We start from the raw sequence: 22,086 nt of genomic DNA, 5'->3' as shown, positions 1-22,086 counted from the left end.
CTGTGGGACAGCCGGCTTCTCAGCCCGCGCCTGCCCAGGCGTCTCAAAGGCCATCAGGGGCTCAAAAAACGGCCGTTACCTCAGATGGCAGACACAGATGTCGACACGGAGTCTGACTCCAGTGTCGACGAGATTGAGACATATACACAATCCACTAGGAACATCCGTTGCATGATCTAGGCAATGAAAAATGTGTTACACATTTCTGACATGAACCCAGGTACCACATAAAAGGGGTTTTATGTTTGGGGACAAAAAGCAGCCAGTGTTTTGTTCCCCCATCAGATGGGTGAATGAAGTGTGTAAAGAAGCGTGGGTTCCCCCGATAAGAAACTGGTAATTTCTAAAAAGTTACTGATGGCGTACCCTTTTCCGCCAGAGGATAGGTCACGTTGGGAGATTTCCCCTAGGGTGGATAAGGCGCTCACACGGTTGTCAGAAAAGGTGGCACTGCCACTTTGAAGGAGCCTGCTGATAAAAAGCCGGAGGCTATCCTGAAGTCTGTATATACACACTCAGGTACTATACTGAGACCTGCAATTGTCTCAGCATGAATAGTGCTGCTGCAGCGTGGTCTGATACCCTGTCAATATTAATACCCTAGACAGAGATAATATTTTGCTAACATAGAGCATATTAAAGACGTCGTCTTATATATGAGGGATGCACAGAGGGATATTTGCCGGCTGGCATCCAGAATTAAGGCAATGTCCATTCTGCCAGGAGAGTATTAGAGACCCGGCAGTGGACAGGTGATGCTGACTTTAAAAGGCACATGGAGATTCTGCCTTATAAGGGTGAGGAATTGTTTGGGGATGGTCTCTGGGACCTCGTATCCACAGCAACTGCTGGGAAGAAAATTTTTTACCTCAGGTTTCCTCACAGCCTAAGAAAGCACCGTATTTTCAGGTACAGTCCTTTCGGCTTCAGAAAAGCAAGCGGGTCAAAGACGCTTCCTTTCTGCACAGAGACAAGGGAAGAAGGGAAAAGCTGCACCAAACAGCCAGTTCCCAGGATCAAAAATCTTCTCCCGCTTCCTCTGAGTCCACCGCATGACGCTGGGGCTCCACAGGTGGAGACAGGTGCGGTGGAGGCGCGTCTCGGGAACTTCAGGGACCAGTGGGCTTGCCCACAGGTGGATCCCTAGGTTCTGCAAGTAGTATCACAGGGATACAAGCTGGAGTTCGAGGCGACTTCCCCTCGCCGTTACCTCACATCAGCCTTGCCTGCTGCCCTCGGAGAAAGGGAGGTAGTACTGGCGGCAATTCACAAGCTGTACTTCCAGCAGGTGAAATCAAGGTACCCCTCCTTCAACAAGGCTGGGGTTACTATTCCAAAATGTTTGTGGTACCGAAACCAGACGGTTCGGTGAGACCCATTCTAAAATTTAAATCCTTGAACACTTATATACGAAGGTTCAAGTTCAAAATGGAATCGCTCAGGGCGATTATTGCAAGCCTGGAGAATTTCATGTTATCACTGGACATCAAGGATGCTTACCTGCATGTCCCTATTTACCCTCCTCACCAGGAGTACCTCAAAATTGTGGTACAGGTTTGTCATTACCAATTCCAGACGTTGCCGTTGGTCTGTCCCCGGCACCGAGGGTATTTACCAAGGTAATGGCCGAAATAATTATCCCGTACTTGGACGATCTCCTTATAAAGGCGAGGTCCAGGGAGCAGTTGTTCGTCGGAGTAGCACTATCTCGGGAAGTGCTACAACAGCACGGCTGGATTCTGAATATTCCAAAGTCGCAGCTGGTTCCTACGACGCGTCTACTGTTCCTGGGTATGGTTCTGGACACAGAACAAGAAAAAAGGGTTTCTCCCGGAGGAGAATTCCAAGGAGTTGTCGTCTCTAGACAGAGACCTCCTAATACAAATACAGGTGTCGGTGCATCAATGCACGCGAGCCCTGGGAAAGATGGTAGCTTCTTACGAAGAAATTCCATTCAGCAGGTTCCATGCAAGGATCTTCCAGTGGGATCTGTTGGACAAGTGGTCCGGGTCGCATCTTCAGATGCATCGGCGGATAACCCTGTCTCCAAGGGCCAGGGTGTCGCTGTTGTGGTGGCTGCAGAGTGCTCATCTTCTAGAGGACCGCAGATTCGGCATACAGGACTGGGTCCTCGTGACCACGGATGCCAGCCTTCGAGGCTGGGGGGCAGTTACACAGGGAAGAAACTTCCAAGGACTATGGACAAGTCAGGAGACTTCCCTACACATAAATATTCTGGAACTAAGGGCCATTTACAATGCCCTAAGTCAGGCTAGACTCCTGCTTCAACACCGGCCGGTGCTGATCCAGTCAGACAACATCACGGCGGTCGCTCATGTAAACCGACAGGGCGGCACAAGAAGCAGGATGGCGATGGCAGAAGCCACAAGGATTCTCCGATGAGCGGAAAATCATGTGTTAGCACTGTCAGCAGTGTTCATTCCCGGAGTGGACAACTGGGAAGCAGGCTTTCTCAGCAGACACGACCTCCACCCGGGAGAGTGAGGACTTCATCCAGAAGTCTTCCAAATGTTTGTACACCGTTGGGAAAGGCCACAGGTGGACATGATGGCGTCCCGCCTCAACAAAAAGCTAAAAAGATATTGCGCCAGGTCAAGGGACCCTCAGGCAATAGCTGTGGACGCTCTGGTAACACCGTGGGTGTACCAGTCGGTGTATGTGCTCCCTTCTCTGCCTCTCATACCCAGGGTAATGAGAATAATAAGAAGGAGAGGAGTAAGAACTATACTCATTGTTCCGGATTGGCCAAGAAGAGCTTGGTACCCAGAACTCCAAGAAATGATCTCAGAGGACCCATGGCCTCTGCCGCTCAGACAGGACCTGCTGCAGCAGGGGGCCTGTCTGTTCCAAGACGTACCGCGGCTGCGTTTGACGGCATGGCGGTTGAACGCCGAATCCTGAAGGAAAAGGGCATTCCAGAGGAAGTTATCCCTACGCTAATTAAAGCTAGGAAAGAAGTGAGCGCAAACCATTATCACCGCATATGGCGGAAATATGTTGCGTGCTGTGAGGCCAGGAAGGCCCCAACGGAGGAATTTCAGCTAGGTCGATTTCTGCACTTCCTACAGTCAGGGGTGACTATGGGCCTAAAATTGGGTTCCATTAAGGTCCAGATTTCGGCTCTATCGATTTTCTTCCAAAATAGAACTGGCTTCACTGCCTGAAGTTCAGACTTTTGTTAAGGGAGTGTTGCATAGTCAGCCCCCGTTTGTGCCTCCAGTGGCACCGTGGGATCTCAACGTGGTGTTGGATTTCCTGAAGTCGCATTGGGTTGAGCCACTTAAATCCGTGGAGCTAAAATACCTCACGTGAAAAGTGGTCATGCTGTTGGCCTTGGCGTCGGCCAGGCGTGTATCAGAATTGGCGGCTTTATCATGCAAAAGCCCTTATCTGTTTTTTTTTATATGGATAGGGCGGAATTGAGGACTCGTTCCCAATTCCTTCCTAAGGTGATATCAGTGTTTTATGTGAACCAACCTATTGTGGTGCCTGCGGCTACTTGGGACTTGGAGGATTCCAAGTTACTGGACGTAGTCAGGGCCCTGAAAAATATATGTTTCCAGGATGGCTGGAGTCAGGAAAACTGACTCGCTATTTATCATATATGCACCCAACAAGCTGGGTGCTCCTGCTTCTAAGCAGACTATTGCTCGCTGGATCTGTAGCACGATTCAACTTGCACATTCTGCGGCTGGACTGCCGCACCCTAAATCTGTAAAAGCCCATTCCACGAGGAAAGGGGCTCTTCTTGGGCGGCTGCCCGAGGGGTCTCGGCTTTACAATTTTGCCGAGCTGTTACTTGGTCGGGTTCAAACACTTTTGCAAGAGTCTACATGTTTGATACCCTGGCTGAGGAGGACCTAGAGTTTGCTCATTCGGTGATGCAGAGTCATCCGCACTCTCCCGCCCATTTGGGAGCTTTGGTATAATCCCCATGGTCCTTACGGAGTCCCAGCATCCACTTAGGACGTCAGAGAAAATAAGATTTTACTCACCGGTAAATCTATTTCTCGTAGTCCGTAGTGGATGCTGGGCGCCCATCCCAAGTGCGGATTGTCTGCAATACTTGTATATAGTTATTGCCTAACTAAAGGGTTATTGTTGAGCCATCTGTTGAGAGGCTCAGTTATATTTCATACTGTTAAATGGGTATAGTATCACGAGTTATACGGTGTGATTGGTGTGGCTGGTATGAGTCTTACCCGGGATTCAAAATCCTTCCTTATTGTGTCAGCTCTTCCGGGCACAGTATCCTAACTGAGGTCTGGAGGAGGGTCATAGTGGGAGGAGCCAGTGCACACCAGGTAGTCCTAAAGCTTTCTTTAGTTGTGCCCAGTCTCCTGCGGAGCCGCTATTCCCCATGGTCCTTACGGAGTCCCAGCATCCACTACGGACTACGAGAAATAGATTTACCGGTGAGTAAAATCTTATTTTAATCTTCCATGCTGATAGAGCGGAGTTGAGAACTCGTCAGCAATTTCTGCCAAAAGTGGTTTCATCATTTCACGTAAACCAGCCTATTGTGGTGCCAGTGGCTACTGACGCCTTGGCGGAATCGAAGTCTCTCGATGTGGTCAGAGCTTTGAAAATCTATGTTGCCAGAACGGCTCAGATTAGGAAAACAGAGGCTCTGTTTGTCCTGTGGGCTCCCAACAAGATTGGGGCTCCTGCTTCCAAGCAGACTATTACGCGCTGGATCTGTAATACAATTCAGCAGGCTCATTCTACGGCAGGATTGTCGTTACCGAAATCGGTGAAAGCCCATTCTACCAGAAAGGTGGGCTCATCCTGGGCGGCTGCCCGAGGGGTCTCGGCATTACAGCTTTGCCGAGCTGCGACTTGGTCGGGATCAAACACCTTTGCGAAGTTTTACAAGTTTGATACCCTGGCTGAGGAGGACCTCTTGTTTGGTCAATCGGTGCTGCAGAGTCATCCTCACTCTCCCGCCCGTTCTAGAGCTTTGGTATAAACCTCATGGTTCTTGAAGCATCCCCAGCATCCTCTAGGACGTATGAGAAAATAGTATTTTAATACCCACCGGTAAATTCTTTTCTCTTAGTCCATAGAGGATGCTGGGCGCCCGTCCCAGTGCGGGCTGTATCTGCAGTTTGGTTATGGTTACACTCATGTTGTTAAGTTCAGTCAGTCTGTGGCTGATGTTGGTCATGCCGTTGCATGCGTTGTTGTTGAATGCCATGTTGTACGGCGTGTTTAAGGTGTGAGCTGGTATGTATCTCACCTTAGTTTTAAAAATTAAATAAATCCTTTTCCTTCGAAATGTCCGTCTCCCTGGGCACAGTTCCTATAACTGGAGTCTGGAGGAGGGGCATAGAGGGAGGATCCAGTTCACACCCCTTTTAAAGTCTTAAAATGCCCATGTCTCCTGCGGATCCTGTCTGTACCCCATGGTTCTTGAAGCATCCCCAGCATCCTCTACGGACTAAAAGAAAAGGATTTACTGGTAGGTATTAAAATCCTATTTTTTCACTGTTGATTGCCTGGCTTCAATGCATATAACTGTATCTACGTGAATATTTGAATTGTTCAGCACTACTTAAGGGAGGTGACACAACACAGCGTAGTAGTAGGGAGTGCAGAGTTTTCATCCTACTACCTCCGGGGGTCCTGTGTCATAGGCCACTGCCACTCAAAAGAGAAAGTCACTGAGTCATGAAGAAGACAGGAAATGAGTTTGAAGGAGCAGGGAAAATAAATTGGGGAGATTAGTCACAGGTATATAGCAAAAGGGGATGGGGAGTATTAACTGAGAAATGGGAAGTGTTGTATAATAGGAGAAAGACATGAAAGGGAGCTGCTTCAGAAAAAAAGGGAGGTAAAGCAATAAAGATATTTACATAGGAACATTAGGGCAGTGACAAGGAAGTAAGAATCAGATAGGTAAAAGTATTTTCAGTAGATTATTCAGTAAGTGGGAAAGGTCTGAAAGGCACGTGGGCAGGGGTGAGTGATGTGCAGGAAAGTCAGATGGAGGGCATGCAAGAACTGTTAGTGATGCCTGGGGCATGTGGTGAAGTCTGAGGGACATATGAGGGTAGGTCTAGATATGTTGAGGAAGTCTAGAGGGGCCTGTGTAGAAGCTTGGTTTAACTAATGGATGTACTTGGTTGAACTATTGTGGAGGAGCAGAGTACTGTAGAGAATTAAGACTTTCCCTATTGTTGAATACCACTTTCCATTTGCTTTTAGTGGTTCAGCCGGGAACTCCAGCCTACAGCCAGATTGTGCACCATTTTGGAGGGGAAGTGCTACTAAAAAGTGGCATGCTAGATCGAGAAAAGTTGGGAGCTATTATCTTTTCCGACCCAGAAAAGAGGAATCTACTAAACTCTATTACTCACCTTTCCGTACGCAGAGCTATGCTGAAACAGACGCTCTGTTACTTCTTCCTGGGTGAGTGGCTATGAACTGTCTCTGCTGGTGTTGTTTAAAGGCGTTATAAATGGCAAAATATAGCCGTAGTATCATGTAATATGTATAGACAATGCCTGCATGCTCGGCCCATAGTACAGGGGCCCCTCAGGGCTGTGTTCTCTCACCCCTGCTCTTCTCCCTGTACACATATGACTGCACCTCAGAGGCGCAATCAGTAAAGATCATCAAATTCGCCAACGACACCACCGTCATTGGCCTCAACAAGGACGGGGATGAATCGGCCTATAGACAGGAAGTAGACCAGTTGGCCCAGTGGTGCAGCCACAAGAACCTTGAGCTCAACTCCCTCAAAACTGTTGAGATGATAGTGGACTTCAGGAAGAAGTCAGCTAGTGCACCTCCGCTAACAATTGCTGACAGTGTGGTATCGCTAGTGGATTCCTTAAAGTTCCTAGGGACCACAGTCTCCCGGGACCTTAAATGGGGGTCCAATGCTGATGCCACTGTCGGGAAAGTGCAGCAGATGTTGTTCTTCCTCAGGCAACTTAGGAAGTTCAACATCCCACAGAAGCTTCTGCTCCTCTTCTACTCCGCGATTGTGGAGTCGGTACTGTGCTCCTCGATACTGGTATGGTACGGCTCCGCCAGCGTGAGGAACAGATGCAGGCTCCAAAAGGTGGTCAGAACCGCAGAGAAGATCATCAGAGCCAACCTTCCCTCAGTCCAAGACCTGTACCTGTCCAGAGCTTAAAAGCTGTCAACAAAGATAATAAAGGACCAGCTACACCCCGACCACAGCATGTTTAACTTGCTTCCTTCAGGGAGGCATTACAGGGCCGTCCCCGCAGGGTCCACCAGAAGCCTCAAAAGTTTCTCTCCCCAAGTGGTCCGCCTGCTGAACTTCTGAACATTGACTTACTAGACATACATGTAACTCACTTGTTTCCCTACGGTATACCTATCTGTATGACTTTACTTGCCCCCACCTGCTTATCTGTTACCTACTTGGCTGTTGTATAGCAAACTGAAGACAAATTCCTAGTATACACAAGTATATGTGGCCAATAAAGCTGATTCTTATTCTGTATAATACTAAACTTATGTTAGTGTATGTATGAGCTCCTACAAAGGCACAGTCTGAGGAGAAAATGGCACAGTCAGCGTGTAAAGGGGGCAAAACTTTTTTTAGGTATGTAAGTGAAAGGAGAAAGACAAAAGGTGGAATAATAAGACTAAAGAGAGAGTGGGAGTCTTGTTTAAGGAGATAATGTAATAGTGGATCATCTTAATAAATTTTCTTTTTGCTCCGTTTTCACTACTGAAAGAGAGGGGAAGGGGCCACAGTTAAGTTGTAGGTATATTCAGAAAAATGAGGTAGAAACAAGTACATTTACAGAGGAGAATGTTCTAACAGAACTCTCAAAACTAAAAGTGTATAAATCAGTGGGGCAAGATGGGATACATCCAAGGATACTAAAAGAGCTTAAAGAAGTGCTGGTAGAGTTATTCAACCAGTCACTAGCTACCGGAGTAATTCCAGAGGATTGGAAAAGAGTGAACATAGGACTTAATTCAGAACTGTTGTGCGAATTTGTAAGGCGGCTGATTATTGATCAACTGTGCATGCATACGGATCGTAGTACGCACACGCGAGGCCAAACTGTGAAAGAATCCAGCTTCTTTTTGATCGCTAGGCGTACGCAAGTTGATTGACAGGCAGTGGATGTTTAGGGGTGGTAACTGACCGTTTTCTAGGTGTGTCAGGAAAAATGCAGGCATTACCAAGCGTTTTCAGGGAGGGTGTGTGACCTCAGCTCCGGCCCCGAACAGCCTGTTTGTATCGCACTGTAGGAGTAGGTCCTGGGCTATGCACAGACTAGAAAACCTCTGGTGCTCATCCCTACCGTAAGTAACATCTGTAATCTATCTCTCTCTCCTGGTATTTTTCCTTCACTGTTGAAGCATGCAGTGATTTACTCCCATTTTGAAAATACTAATTCTGACCCCAACTCTCTCTCAAACTACCGCCATCTCTCCCCATCTCTCAGCTCCCTTGCCTCTCTAAGCTACTTAAGAGACTTCCCTACACTCGACACACACTTTAACTCACACAACTTATTGGACCCACTTCAGTCAGGATTCCGTTCCCAACACTCCAGAAACAGCACTGACAAAAGTGGTTAATGATTTGGTCACTTCGAAGTCTAAAGGCCATTACTTCTTATTCTTCTAGATCTATCTGCTGCTTTTGACACTGTTGACTCTCTTCTCATACAAACACTACAATCCATAGGTCTAAAAGACACAGCCCTTTCTTGGTTCCTATCCTACCTATCTAATCGCTCCTTCAGTGTTCGCTTCTCTGAATCTACCTCCTCTTCACTACCTCCTCTTCGCTACCTCTTACAGTTGGAGTACCGCAAGCCTCAGTATTAGGTCCTCTGCTTTTCTCAATCTATACCTCATCTTTTGCTAAACTAATCAGCTCTTTTGGATTTCAGTATCATCTGTACGCAGATGATACTCAAATCTACCTATCCTAGCCACTGAATGCCTTTCTTCCATTTCATCTTGGATGACATCTCACCACCTCAAACTTAATATTTCAAAAACAGAGTTAATTATATTTCCACCGGCCAATAGTAGTTACCAACATGATGTCAACAGTGGGTAGTTACCAACATGATGTCTCTATCACTGTTGAAAACTCGACAATCAACCCTACCCCACAAGCTCGTTGCCTAGGTGTCATCCTTGACTCTGATTTGTCCTTTGTTCCTCACATTCAGTCTGTCTCAAAATCATGTTACATGCATCTAAAAAACATATCCAAAATACGACTATACCTTACACAAGACACTGCAAAAACTGTAATCCATGCTCTCATTATCTCCCGCTTTGATTATTGGAATAACTGGTCTTCCCAAAATGAGACTCTTACCACTACAATCCATTCTGAATGCAGCTGCTAGGCTAATCTTCCTCGCTAGACATTTATCGTCTGCAGATCCACTCTGTCAGTCCCTTTATTGGTTACCTGTATTCTACCGTATTCAGTATAAAATACTTTTACTTACACACAAGGCCATTAACCAAACTACACCAACGTACATCACTTTGCTTATCTCAAAATATCTCCCAACCCGACCTCTTCGCTCTTCTCAAGATCTGCGTCTTTCATCCACACTCATTACTCGCTCCCACTGACGATTGCAGGACTTTCTTCGGGCTGCACCCACTCTGTGGAATGCCCTAATGCACACAATAAGACTCTCCTCTAGTCTCCAAACCTTCAAGCGTTCCCTGAAAACTCACCTCTTTAGGCAATCGTATCAAATTCCAGAACCGCCCACATAACTTTCATAAACTTTCCTATCAAATTGCATCCACTCTGCAGAGTCCACATATATCCTCACATGTCTTCTCATTCTTCACTTTCCCTTCCTCCCGACCCCGGTTCATCATTGCTGTGTGACCATATCATACAGCCCACCAAGAACCCTTGCAATTTGGTGGACAACTATGCAATAGATAGCACCTATCAATGTGTATCCATTCCTACTTCCCTATAGATTGTAAGCTTGCGAGCAGGTCTTTCCTACCTCTATGACTGTTTGTTATTACCCAGTTTTGTTATATAATTGTTATTTCCAATTGTAAAACGCAACGGAATTTGCTGCACTATATAAGAAACTGTTAATAAATAAATAAACCTCTGCAAACTCGCAGAGGAGTGATCAGGTCTGAATTAGGCCCATAGTCCCACTACATAAAAGTGGAAGCAAGACAGAGGCAAGCAACTACCGACCAGTGAGCCTTATATCTGTAGTAGGGAAATTGATTGAAACATTCTTAAAAGAAAGAGATGTAGATTATCTCAAATCCAGAAATATACAGGATACAAAACATCATGGATTTACTGGGGGGAGATCATGTCAAACAAAGCTTACTGACTATTTTGACTGGGTGACTAAAGTAATAGATAAAGAAGGCACAGCAGATGTTGCCTATCTGGACTTTAGTAAAGCTTTTATCACTGTACCACATCGCAGACTGCTAAATAAACTCAAAAGCACGGGATTGGATATTAAGATGGTTGAATGGATAAGATCTTGGTTGCAGGATAGAAAACAGAGAGTTATAGTAAACTGAATGTATTTACAGGAGGGAAATGTTACCAGAGGAGTACCCCAGGGATCTGTACTTGGACCAGTGCTTTTTAATATCTTTATTGGTGACATTGCAAATGGTGTTAAGGGGAAAGAATGCCTTTTTGCAGATGACACAAAGGTATGCAACAGGGTAGACACACCAGGAGGGGTAAAACAAATGATTGAGGATCTAGGTAGACTAGAGGAATGGGCAACAGTGGGGCAATTACAGTTTAATGCCTAAAAATGCTAAATCATGCACTTGGGTCTCAAAAATCCAAAGGCTAAATATAGTATTAATGGCAATATACTGGAAACTACTGAGGAGGAAAGGGAGATAGTAGTCACTATTTCAGGTGACTTAAAGTCAGGTAACAATGTAACAAAGCAATGAGGAAGGCTAGTTAGATGCTTGGTGGCATACGAAAGGAATCTGCAGTGGAAAGAAAGAAGTAATAATGCCACTGTATAGGTCATTGGTACGGCCTCATCTGGAATACTGTGTTCAATTCTGGAGACCGTATCTTCAGAAAGATATTAATACATTAGAGAGGGTACAAAGAAGGGCAACTAAAATGGTTACATCACAAAACTTACCTGGAAAGACTAAAGTATCTAAACATGGATAATTTGGAGCAGAGAAGGGAAAGGGGGACATGATAGCTGGTTTCCATAACACCTCTTTAAATTCAGCAAAATAAAATACCCCTAGCACACCCAGAGGGTGGAGTGCTAGCTATATTCAATTCGGGGATATTTCAGCACATTAGGCCCGTGTAATATGTTTTCTGATCTTTTTTTTCCCCCCTATATTTTTAAACACCGGTCCTTTCTTGATCTTGTTTATTACTTGGACATTCCAGCAGACAATTACAATTAATGTTAGTAAATCTAAAGCTGGGCACGCACAAGACGATGTGTACCCAGCGTGACATCATTAGCGACAGGACCGGCAGGGTGATGGCATTGGCAAGTGGGGGAAGGGAGGGGAGCGAAGCCATGCTGCAACCTGCTGGTTTACGCATCAGCATCGTGATCATGCGTACACACAGCACTTTTTAAACGATTTGACGTTCCGATCGGTCGAAACCAGCCAAATCGTTTAAAGGTGCGGACACACGGGATGAGATTTTAATGTCATAATTTATTGTAAGTCTAGTTTGCGCTTGTGGTGTTTGAAAAATTTTAATGGTCTTTTTATCATTATTTCCCTATCAATATAATTCTGGTATGGTGAAGTCCACAAGGGTTCCAGCTGCAGGTTAAACATTTAGAATTCTAAGAATGTGGAGGTAGACTAGAGTGTCCAGTGCTCCTCTTTCATTACATCCTCCCTCAACCATACCCCCATGTATGAAGTTCTATATGGGTAGAGACTCCTGGTTGAGGTTTTATTTATTTTTTAGATAGTCTGGTTGTCATTCCACAAGAAGATTATTTATTTATTTATTTATTTACAGTTTCTTATATAGCGCAGCAAATTCCGTTGCGCTTTGCTATTGAACACAATGATAAAACAAAACTGGGTAATAAACAAACAGTCATAGAGGTAGGAAGGCCCTGCTCGCAAGCTTACAATCTATAGGGAAATAGGCGTTTATACACAAGGAAAGGCACTATCTATTGCATATTTGTCCACCAGATTGCAAAGGTTCTAGGTGGGATGCATGATATCACATCACACCAATGATGAATCATGGTCAGAAAGAAGGGAAAGTGAAGAAAGAGAAAATATGTGGAGGATATGTGCGGACTGTACAGTGGGGATATAATCGGATAGGAAAGCTTATGAAGGTTGAGTGAGTGGTTCTGGAATGTGATAAGCTAGCCTGAAGAGGTGAGGTTTCAGGGAACGTTTGAAGGTTTGGAGACTAGGGGAGAGTCTTATTGTGCATGGTAGGGCATTCCACAGAGTGGGTGCAGCCCGAAGAAAGACCAGTAAGAAGACAATTGCAATAATCAATGCGGGAGATAATGAGAGCATGGATTAGAGTTTTTGCAGTGTCTTGTGTAAGGTATGGTCGTATTTTGGATATGTTTTTTTAGATGCATGTAACATGATTTTGAGACAGATTGAATGTTGGGAGCAAAGGACAGTTCTGAGTCAAATATGACACCTAGGCAGCGCGCTTGTGGGGTAGGATTGATTGTTGAGTTCTCAACAGTGATAGAGATGTCAGGTTTGTAACTACTATTGGCCGGTGGAAATATAAGTAGCTCTGTTTTGGAAATATTAAGTTTGAGGTGACATCCTAGATGAAGCAGCAGAAAGGCATTCAGTGACCCTGACCAATACAGATGGTGACAAATCTGGGGAGGATAGGTCGATTTGAGTATCATCTGCGTACAGATGATACTGAAATCCAAAAGAGTTGATTAGTTTACCAAGAGATGAGGTATAGATTGAGAAAAGCAGAGGACTTAAGATCGGGCCTTGTGGTACTCCAACTGAAAGAGGTAGCGAAGAGGAGGTTGATTCAGAGAAGCGAATACTGAAGGAGCGATTAGATAGGTAGGATAGGAACCAAGAGAGGACTGTGTCTTTAAGACCTAGGGATTATAGTGTTTGCATGAGAAGAAAATGGTCTACAGTGTCAAAAGCAGCAGAGAGATCTAGAAGAGTAAGAAGTGAGTAATGGCCTTTGGACTTTGCAGTGACTAGATCATTCACTACTTTAGTCAGTGCTGTCTCTGTGGAGTGCTGGGATCGAAAGCCTGACTGAAGTGGGTCAAATAAATTGTGTGTTTTAAGAAACTGTGTGAGGGCAGTGTAGGCAAGTCTCTCAAGTAGCTTGAAGAGGCATGGCAGCTGAGAGATGGGACGGTAGTTTGAGAGAGAGTTAGGGTCAGAATTTTGTTTTTTCAGAATGGGTGTTATCACTGCATGCTTGAACAGTGAAGGAAAGATACCAGTAGAGAGAGAGATTACAGATGTTAGTTAAGGTTGGGATGAGCACAGGAGACAGAGATTTACTTACTTGTGAGGGTATAGTCTCAAGAGTAGAGGTAGTAGAGTAGCAGACTGAGAAGAGTGTTCATACTTCATCTACACTTGTGGGATCAAATGAGGAGAGAGTGCCAGAGGGTTCAGGTAGAGAATTGAGCAGGTCACTGGCTGAGGAAGAGCATACCATTTAATCTCGGATCTCATCAATCTTCTCCTTGAAGTAGGAAGCAATATCTTGCGCCTTGATAGTGGCTGGTGGGTTGGGTGAGGGAGGGTTCAGAAGTGATATAAATGTATTAAAAAGCCGTTTGGGGTTAGAGGCTTGAGCAGAGATGAGAGTCTGGAAATATGTTTGTTTGGCAGAGTCCAGGGCATTACGATAAGAGTGGTAGACAGTCTTATATGTGAGAAAGTCGCTAGGAATAAGATATTTACGCCACTGACGTTCAGTTTTGCGTTAGTGTTTTTGTAAGTGTCTTGTTGATTTAGAGTGCCACGGTTGACATCTTGACCTACATGAACTGATAGGTAGCTGGAGCCACTTGGTCAAGGGCTATTTCTAGAGTCTGGTTCAAGTGTGATACAGCAGTCTCAGGAGAAGTAAATACAGAAATAGGTGAGAGCAGGTGTTGCAGAGAGCTGGACAGTTCTTGAAAATTAATTGTGATAATATTTCTGCGGGTTTGAGGAGGAATAGAGGACTTCAATAACTCTGAGTTTGAAGTAATGGTGGAGAGCATGCAGGTGATAAGGTTGTGATCTGAGAGAGGGAAATGGGTGTTAGTGAATTCAGAAACGGAGCATAGTCTGGTGAATACTAGATCAAGGCAGTGGCCCTCTTGATGAGTAGAGGAGTCAGTCCATTGGGAGACGCCGAGAGAGGAGGTTAGAGAGAGTAGTTTGGAGGCATGAGCATCAGATTTTGGACTATCAATAGCAATATTGAAATCATCCATGATGATGGTGGAGATGTCAGAGGATAGGAAGTCAGGGAGCCAGGCAGAAAAATGTTCCAGAAATTGTTTGGGTTGCCCAGGTGGGCGATAGATAGCTGCAACACGCAGAGAAAGGAGTGTAAATCCTGATGGAATGTACTTCAGATGATGTGAATGTGAGTGATGATACCTGTGGTAGAACTGTGTATGTGAAAGATTGTGAAAGTAATAATCCAACCCCACTTCCTTTAGTATTACCAGGCCTGGAGGTGTGTGTGAAGTTGAGACCACCATGTGACAGTGCTGCAGGGGAGTCTGTGTCTGATTGTGTGAGCCATGTTTCTGTTATAGCAAGCAGATTGAAGTTGTTAGATATGAAGAGGTCAAGTATGGATGTTAATTTGTTACAAACGTAGCGTGCATTACATAAGGCACATTTTAGTGATTTGGAGGGTGCCGGGAGACATGTGATGTTTATGAGGTTGGCTGGATTTCTATATTGCTGCAAATCAGGTGGATGTGAGTGGGGCAAGTGATTGGGTCCTGGATTTGGGGAAATGTCACCAGCTAAAAGCAGCAGGAGAGAGAGATAAATAAAGTTGGGGTTTGTGAATGTTTTTTATGGTGTCCTGTTGTGGATGTTATTGTCAAAGTAGAGAGATAAGTAAAAATCTCATGAGTGTTAATAAAAGGGGAGTGAATAATTGAGGCAGCAATGTGTTCAGAGGGGTGAGAAACAGGGAGAATGAAGGATGTTTTGTTTTAGAGAAAAAACTATGGAGTACAATGAAGAAAATTAATTTGTGGTACATGGTTCATTTAAGACAGGGATGGGGAACCTTCGGCCCTCCAGCTGTTGTTGAACTACACATCCCAGCATGCCCTGCAACAGTTTTAGCATGGCCAAATAGCAAAACTGTAGCAAGGCATGCTGGTATGTGTAGTTCAACAACAGCTGGAGGGCCGAAGGTTCCCCATCCCTGGTTTAAGATAAAAGTACAATTCTTTAGGCTTGGAGTGTAAAATGTTACAGTATTTAAATTTCTCATACGTCCTAGAGGATGCTGGGGACTCCAAAAGGACCATGGGGTATAGACGGATCCGCAGGAGCTTGGGCACACTATAAAGACTTAAACTGGGTGTGAACTGGCTCCTCCCTCTATGCCCCTCCTCCAGACCTCAGTTAGACTTTGTGCCCAGGAGTAATGGGTCACACACTAGGGGAGCTCTACTGAGTTTCTCTGAAAGACTTTTTATGTTAGGTTTTTTTATTTTCAGGGAGACCTGCTGGCTACAGGCTCCCTGCATCGTGGGACTGAGGGGAGAGAAGCAGACCTACTTCTTCTTATTTTAAAGGCTCTGCTTCTCGGCTACTGGACACCATTAGCTCCAGAGGGTTCGATCACTTGGTGCGCCTAGCTGCTTGTTCCCTGAGCCGCGCCGTCAATCCCCTCACAAAAGCCGGAAGAAAGAAGCCGGGTGAGTATTGGAAGAAAAGAAGACTTCAGTGACGGCAGAAGACTTCAGTAACGGAGGTAACAGCAGCGGTCGCGCTGCGCTCCATGCTCCCACACACCAACGTCTCTGGCAGGGTGCAGGGCGCTGGGGGGGAGCGCCCTGGGGGCATGTTGCTGAGGGTCTAAAATGCTGGCAAGGGGACATATTTTGGTGCCTGGGCACAGGGTATGTTCACCCCGCCAGGGTGCCGCAGGGGGGAGCGACAGCGGTAGCGCTGCGCTCCCTGCTCACACACATACCGGCGGCCTGCAGGGTGCAGGGCGCTGGTGGGGGAGCGCCCTGGGCAGCATATAGACTATGTATAATATATATAGATCACTGGCGGGGGGACATGCTTCGGTGCCCGCCCCGCCAGTGTGCCGCGAACGGGAGGGAGCAGCAGCGGTAGCGCTGCGCTCCCTGCTCCCGCGCTCCACCGGCCTGCAGGGTGCAGGGCGCTGGGGGGGAGCGCCCTGGGCAGCATATAACATGTGTATATAATAAGTAGATCACTGGCGGGGGGACATACTTCGGTGCCCGCCCCGCCAGTGCGCCGCGAATGGGAGGGAGCAGCAGCGGTAGCGCTGCGCTCTCTGCTCCCGCTCTCCATCGGCCTGCAGGGTGCAGGGTGCTGGGGGGGAGCGCCCTGGGCAGCGTTTATTGAAGGATCCCGGGCGGGGGAACATACCCGGACACCGGGTGTCTTCGCCCCGCCAGGGTACCGCAGCGTGCGCGCTGCGCTCCATGGCTCACACACACCAACGGCTTCCGTGGGTGCGGGGCCCAGGGGGGGCGCCCTGGGCTGCATTTGGACATAAAGGGGTTTATACAGGGGGTTACTCCCTGTATATAGGGTCCCCAGCTAAATTGATATATATTTATTTATATATTTGAGCGGGCTTAAGCGCGCTGGGAAGGGGCGGAGCTTAGCCCTCATAGAGGAGTCAGCGCCATTTTCCTCATATCCCCGACAGGACTTGCTGGATAGTAAGTTGGAGGGGGGGCACAGTGTTTTAAAAGCTATATGGGGGTCGTATAACCTTAGGCTTGATAATGGGCGCATAATCACTTATGTTACATATATTCACTGGGGTATATTTACTAACATTCGTAATTCTCCCGATTTGGTGGGAGAATAATCACGAATGACATCGAAAGTGTAAAACTGCAACTTTTTGAATTTATTACGACTAATTTACTAAGCTGCCGTATTCTGCATTTTCGGGTTTTCCGATGTCGATGTCATTCGTTTTTTTAGGCAGTGTTTTACGTGAGTGACTTGTAAAACACTGCCGACTTTAATACAATGAATCTCGGCCGGATCTGAGAGATCCGTGCTGGGCTTCATTGTGCACTTTGTTTTAAAAAAAAAATAAAGTTTAAATGTTAAAAAAAAATTGCGTGGGGTCCCCCCTCCTAAGGCAAACCAGCCTCGGGCTCTTTGAGCCGATCCTGGTTGCAGAAATATGGGAAAAAAATGGACAGGGGTTCCCCCATATTTAAGCAACCAGCATCGGGCTCTGCGCCTGGTCCTGGTTCCAAAAATACGGGGGACAAAAAGCGTAGGGGTCCCCCGTATTTTTAAAACCAGCACCGGGCTCCACTAGCTGGACAGATAATGCCACAGCCGGGGGTCACTTTTATACAGTGCCCTGCGGCCGTGGCATCAAATATCCAACTAGTCACCCCTGGCCGGGGTACCCTGGGGGAGTGGGTACCCCTTCAATCAAGGGGTCCCACCCCCCCAGCCACCCAAGGGCCAGGGGTGAAGCCCGAGGCTGTCCCCCCCATCCAATGGGCTGCGGATGGGGGGCTGATAGCCTTTGTTGATAGTTATGAATATTGTTTTTAGTAGCAGTACTACAAGTCCCAGCAAGCCTCCCCGCAAGCTGGTACTTGGAGAACCACAAGTACCAGCATGCGGCGGAAAAACGGGCCCGCTGGTACCTGTAGTACTACTACTAAAAAAATACCCAAAAAAAGACAATACACACACACCTTGAAAGTAAAGTTTTATTACATCCATCCACACCTCCATATACACATACTTACCTTATGTTCACACGCAGGTCGGTCCTCTTGTCCAGTAGAATCCATGGGGTACCTGTTGAATAAATTATACTCACCAGATCCAGGGTACCAGGCTCCTCGGATAATCCTTTTGTAATCCACGTACTTGATTAAAAAAATAAAACGGAGACCCGAGCCACGCACTGAAAGGGGACCCATGTTTTCACATGGGTCCCCTTTCCCCGAATGCCAGAAACCCACTCTGACTTCTGTCTAAGTGGGTTTCTTCAGCCAATCAGGGAGCGCCACGTTGTGGCACCCTCCTGATCGGCTGTGTGCTCCTGTACTGACTGACAGGCGTGTCAAAGTCAGAAAAATATCACGCTACACACTGCCATATTTGCACCTCATGCGAGTGCCTGTTGCACGTTCATGAGCCCTGCCGTGCGTGCGCATACTCGCTGTTGCGTGCACCCGCGGGCGCACAGTGTGCGCATTTACGGTAAAGTTTGTGCGTCTGGCGGGCGACTCGTTCGTAACATATTTTAACTATATAATGTATTTTATAGATTATGGTCCCTTTGATAGATTCTGAAAGTTTAGTTAATATAGCATGTTCATGGACATAGAGATTCCTCTTTGTTTGATACGAAGGGTCAGACATGAGTCATACAGTGGTGTTTAGTATCCATCGGAAGAGTATTTAATTAGCAATATTCCGGTGTTGGTTTGGAGCAGATTAATCGCTCGTGCGAATAGTTATGGACATAAGAAGTTTATGTACTTTTACTATTGTTTGCACTTACTTATCCATGCGGCGGGAAACCTAGTTTCCCACCCACCTGAGCAGTTGGAAATAGTCACAGCCCACCTGTATGAACCAACCTATGACCTTTTGTTATAATGCGAAGACGAATTCCTGTGTCCAATGAACAATGAGATTGTAGGGACCATTGAATTGCATTGTGTGTGGGGTATAAATAGACAAGCCGATCATATCCAGCTCACTCTTCAACGGTTCTCATTGCTGATAATCGGGAGCTGGATATCCAGAGGCGCATGCGATCGTTCCCCTTGTGCGTAAGTTTTCTCCGCAATCATATTGTCTTTATTGGTATTGTGGGCCATATCTCTCTCTCTCTCTCTCTCTTCTCCTCTTTCTCTCATTTCCCCTTAAACGTACTTGTATTGTATTGTATTTCCTGTGTAGTTATCTGGTTAGTCTATGTTATATTGGTAGTGTATGACTTGTATTGTATTATTCTTTTGCAAGTATAACATTCATTTAAGGCGTTAGACCCTAAGCCCGGTATTTGTGTATTTCTTATAGTGTTAAGTATTCTCTGAGCGTCGGATACGCTCGAACAGCTTTAAGTTAATAAGGTTACATTGTGTTGCATCTACACCCCACCCTTACACTAAGGTTTTTCTGTATAATACATTGTTCATGGTTTACATGTAAAGGTTTAACATTGTGAGCGTCTGCGCCGCTAGTGATCTCCTTGTGGTCCCGAGCGTCCGCTACGCTATAGCGAACCATAACGTTAGTCGGCAGCCAATAGCGGGCCTGCCTGTGATCTCTTGGCCGTGAGCGAACGTAACGCGTGAGCGTCTCGACTACGGCTAAGCAATTGTTACGCAACGTGCGTACCCTTACGGTACTCCAGACGTCAATAGCGTACAGTGTTCTTAGGCCTCTTAAAGGGTTTTAAGTAAGATAAATATTTAGCTTTATCAATTGGCGGCTCGTTCGTCCTTCACATATCTGCACTAGGTAATTTCAGCAGACATTATCCATCAGCAAAGGGCGGGAGGTCATATTCCTCGTAGTGCTGTCTGGATAAGCGTCTGCTTCGCTTAGTAAAGGGTGCTGAGGGAATCCGGAACCGAAGGTAAGAACAACACGCTAATGTCTTTTAAAACTGTTTATTTCTGTCTTGCGTACGCACGCACGCACATATCTGCATTTCTTTTCATTTTCGTGTATTTTCATATATCACTCTTCTGTTTGCCATTTTATAATTGATAAACGTGCTAAGAGAGATTTGCCGCTATTTCATAGTTAAAGAGTAAAAGTAATACATTAAGGTGTAAATTGAAAAACACGCACGCAGCTCTACCTAAAGATACAAGGAGAGATCGGTGTGGTGCTCGGTAGATGATCGAGGATCATCTACATTGATAAACGTGTACATTGTGTTACGGTGGATATTTGCTTTGTGTACACGTGTCTCTAACAAAGGGTGAGACTCGCGTACGCAACTCAAAGGCCGACGCACGCAGCGTATATTACGCAACGGAGCGTCCGGGTACGCCCACGTAACTCAAATCACACGCTAGTGTTATTGTAACAGGCGAAAAGGTGGCAACGCGATAAATAGCGCAAATCTATTTTAGTGTCCGAAATCTAGACTAACAGATCCTTCTCCAAATTTACAACACATCTGGTCTAAAGGAAAGAAAATTTCTGCGCAGAAATAGAAATAGAAACAAAAGTGTACATGTGGTGAGTGAGTGTTTGCATATATAAGTTTATACAATTTTTTGAGGTTGAACCACAAGAAGTCGAGTTCTCGCAGGGTACATACATGTAAGTGACGTGCATGGTGGCAAGGGAGGCATCCTTTGTTAAACATAAAATCTGAGCATTAGAGTACAGCAGACCAGGAGGTCTATTGTAGCACAGACCAGGAGGTCCGGAATTGACCAGGAGGTCCAGGTACAGCAGACAAGGAAGTCCGCTATAAATAGAGAAAAGAGCACAACCCAGGGGGTTGGTGCAGAACCCATATAGGCCATTAAAGCTCATGCTGAAGGAATTCGCAGCCGCAATTTTCGATTCCACTGGTCGCTCTGCACATAAGATTAGTTGCTTATGTGCTGAACGATTGTACCGCACGTAATTGTGTGCATTAGTTAATCTGACCAGTACCATTTGTGTACGAAACGGGTCATAAACACTATTTGTACATTCTGACGTGATTTGTGTAATTTTTTATTTTCTAAAGGGAAGTTCGCTGGTCACTCAGGAATTATCCAACAACCAACAGTTACTGGAAAGGGTTAATGCTCTGCGGATCACACTCACATGTTCCAGTAAACGAAGGTTCATAGGGGCCCTGGGTCGAGTACGCCAGCACTAGGGCAGTGTGTAGGTCGTATTGGTCGGCGTGGGCGAGTGAGTGGGGTACTCGGTAAACCGCCACCGTCAGCCTATCTTGAACATTTTGGTTTTTGTAAGGGTTCGCTGAAGACCCTGATTGAAGGTCAGAGGTGGTGAAAGCAACACCTGCAAGTTATGGGGGCCAATTGTTCAGGTAGGGGGCGATCAACCTCGGTTCGGGTTGATGCAGTAAACCGACCAATCGGGTCGGCAAGGTACGTAATGTGTGAAAAATACGGTTCACACACAGAGGTTTTATGTGATGAATGGGAGAGAATGACTGTACATGACGGGGAGAAGTTCCCAAGAGTAGGCAGCTTTAGCCCAGAAGTGTTACAAAATCTAAGGAGGAGGATATGTCTCATTAAATCAACAAAGAGACGAATCAAACATTATGATTATTTGCAGTTATGGCAACAGGAGGGTGAAATACAGAGAGGATTGGCTCAGGCGGCGGGATCTAACCCTATCAGGAAACTGATAGCCACGGCACCGCCGCCACCATACATATCAGGAGAGAAATTGGTTGCGGAGAATGACGCATTAGGGTGTAACAAACAAACACTTAGCAACTGTGTAAATGTTAATAAGTTAACCAATGCAAGTATTAACCCGTGCAAGTTGTACCCTGTTTTGAACTTTCCCCAGGAGTGTGATCAAGAGGACGAATCGGCAACAATATCGGCGCTCTCTCTAGCAGCCACCATATCAGAAACAACAGTAGGCACGGCCCAACCCTTAAGATTAGTAACAAAGGCCCCTAGCGGAGGGACAGGTGAGGTCGTATCTACAGGTAAGTACGGCACCATACACTATGCTGAAACCATTTCACCACAGGCTGTAGAATCTACACAGAATGATGTTATTAAACTTGCTCCCGTTAGGGTAATAGCAGTTCCAAATGGGAAAACGGACACTACAGGAGTCACTCCTATCAGGAACATTGCCATGTACAGCCCGTTTTCCCGA

At 46.0% G+C, this 22,086-nt stretch overlaps 1 protein-coding gene across 3 annotated transcripts in view; it reads left to right on the top strand.

The window, feature by feature from the left end:
- The window catches only part of DCAKD (dephospho-CoA kinase domain containing), a 155,224-nt gene that overhangs the window by 82,278 nt on the left and 50,860 nt on the right, over positions 1-22,086 (top strand). For all 3 annotated transcript variants that reach the window (XM_063959982.1, XM_063959980.1, XM_063959981.1), the window contains exon 3: positions 6,229-6,432. In XM_063959982.1, the coding sequence (XP_063816052.1) occupies positions 6,229-6,432 (204 nt within the window). The remainder of the gene's footprint in view (positions 1-6,228; positions 6,433-22,086) is intronic.

This window comes from Pseudophryne corroboree, chromosome 3 (assembly GCF_028390025.1).
Source record: "Pseudophryne corroboree isolate aPseCor3 chromosome 3, aPseCor3.hap2, whole genome shotgun sequence".
In the NCBI taxonomy this organism is placed as follows: domain Eukaryota; kingdom Metazoa; phylum Chordata; class Amphibia; order Anura; family Myobatrachidae; genus Pseudophryne; species Pseudophryne corroboree.
Note: the sequence above shows the minus strand (reverse complement) of the source record. Positions and strands in the feature narration are given on the sequence as shown.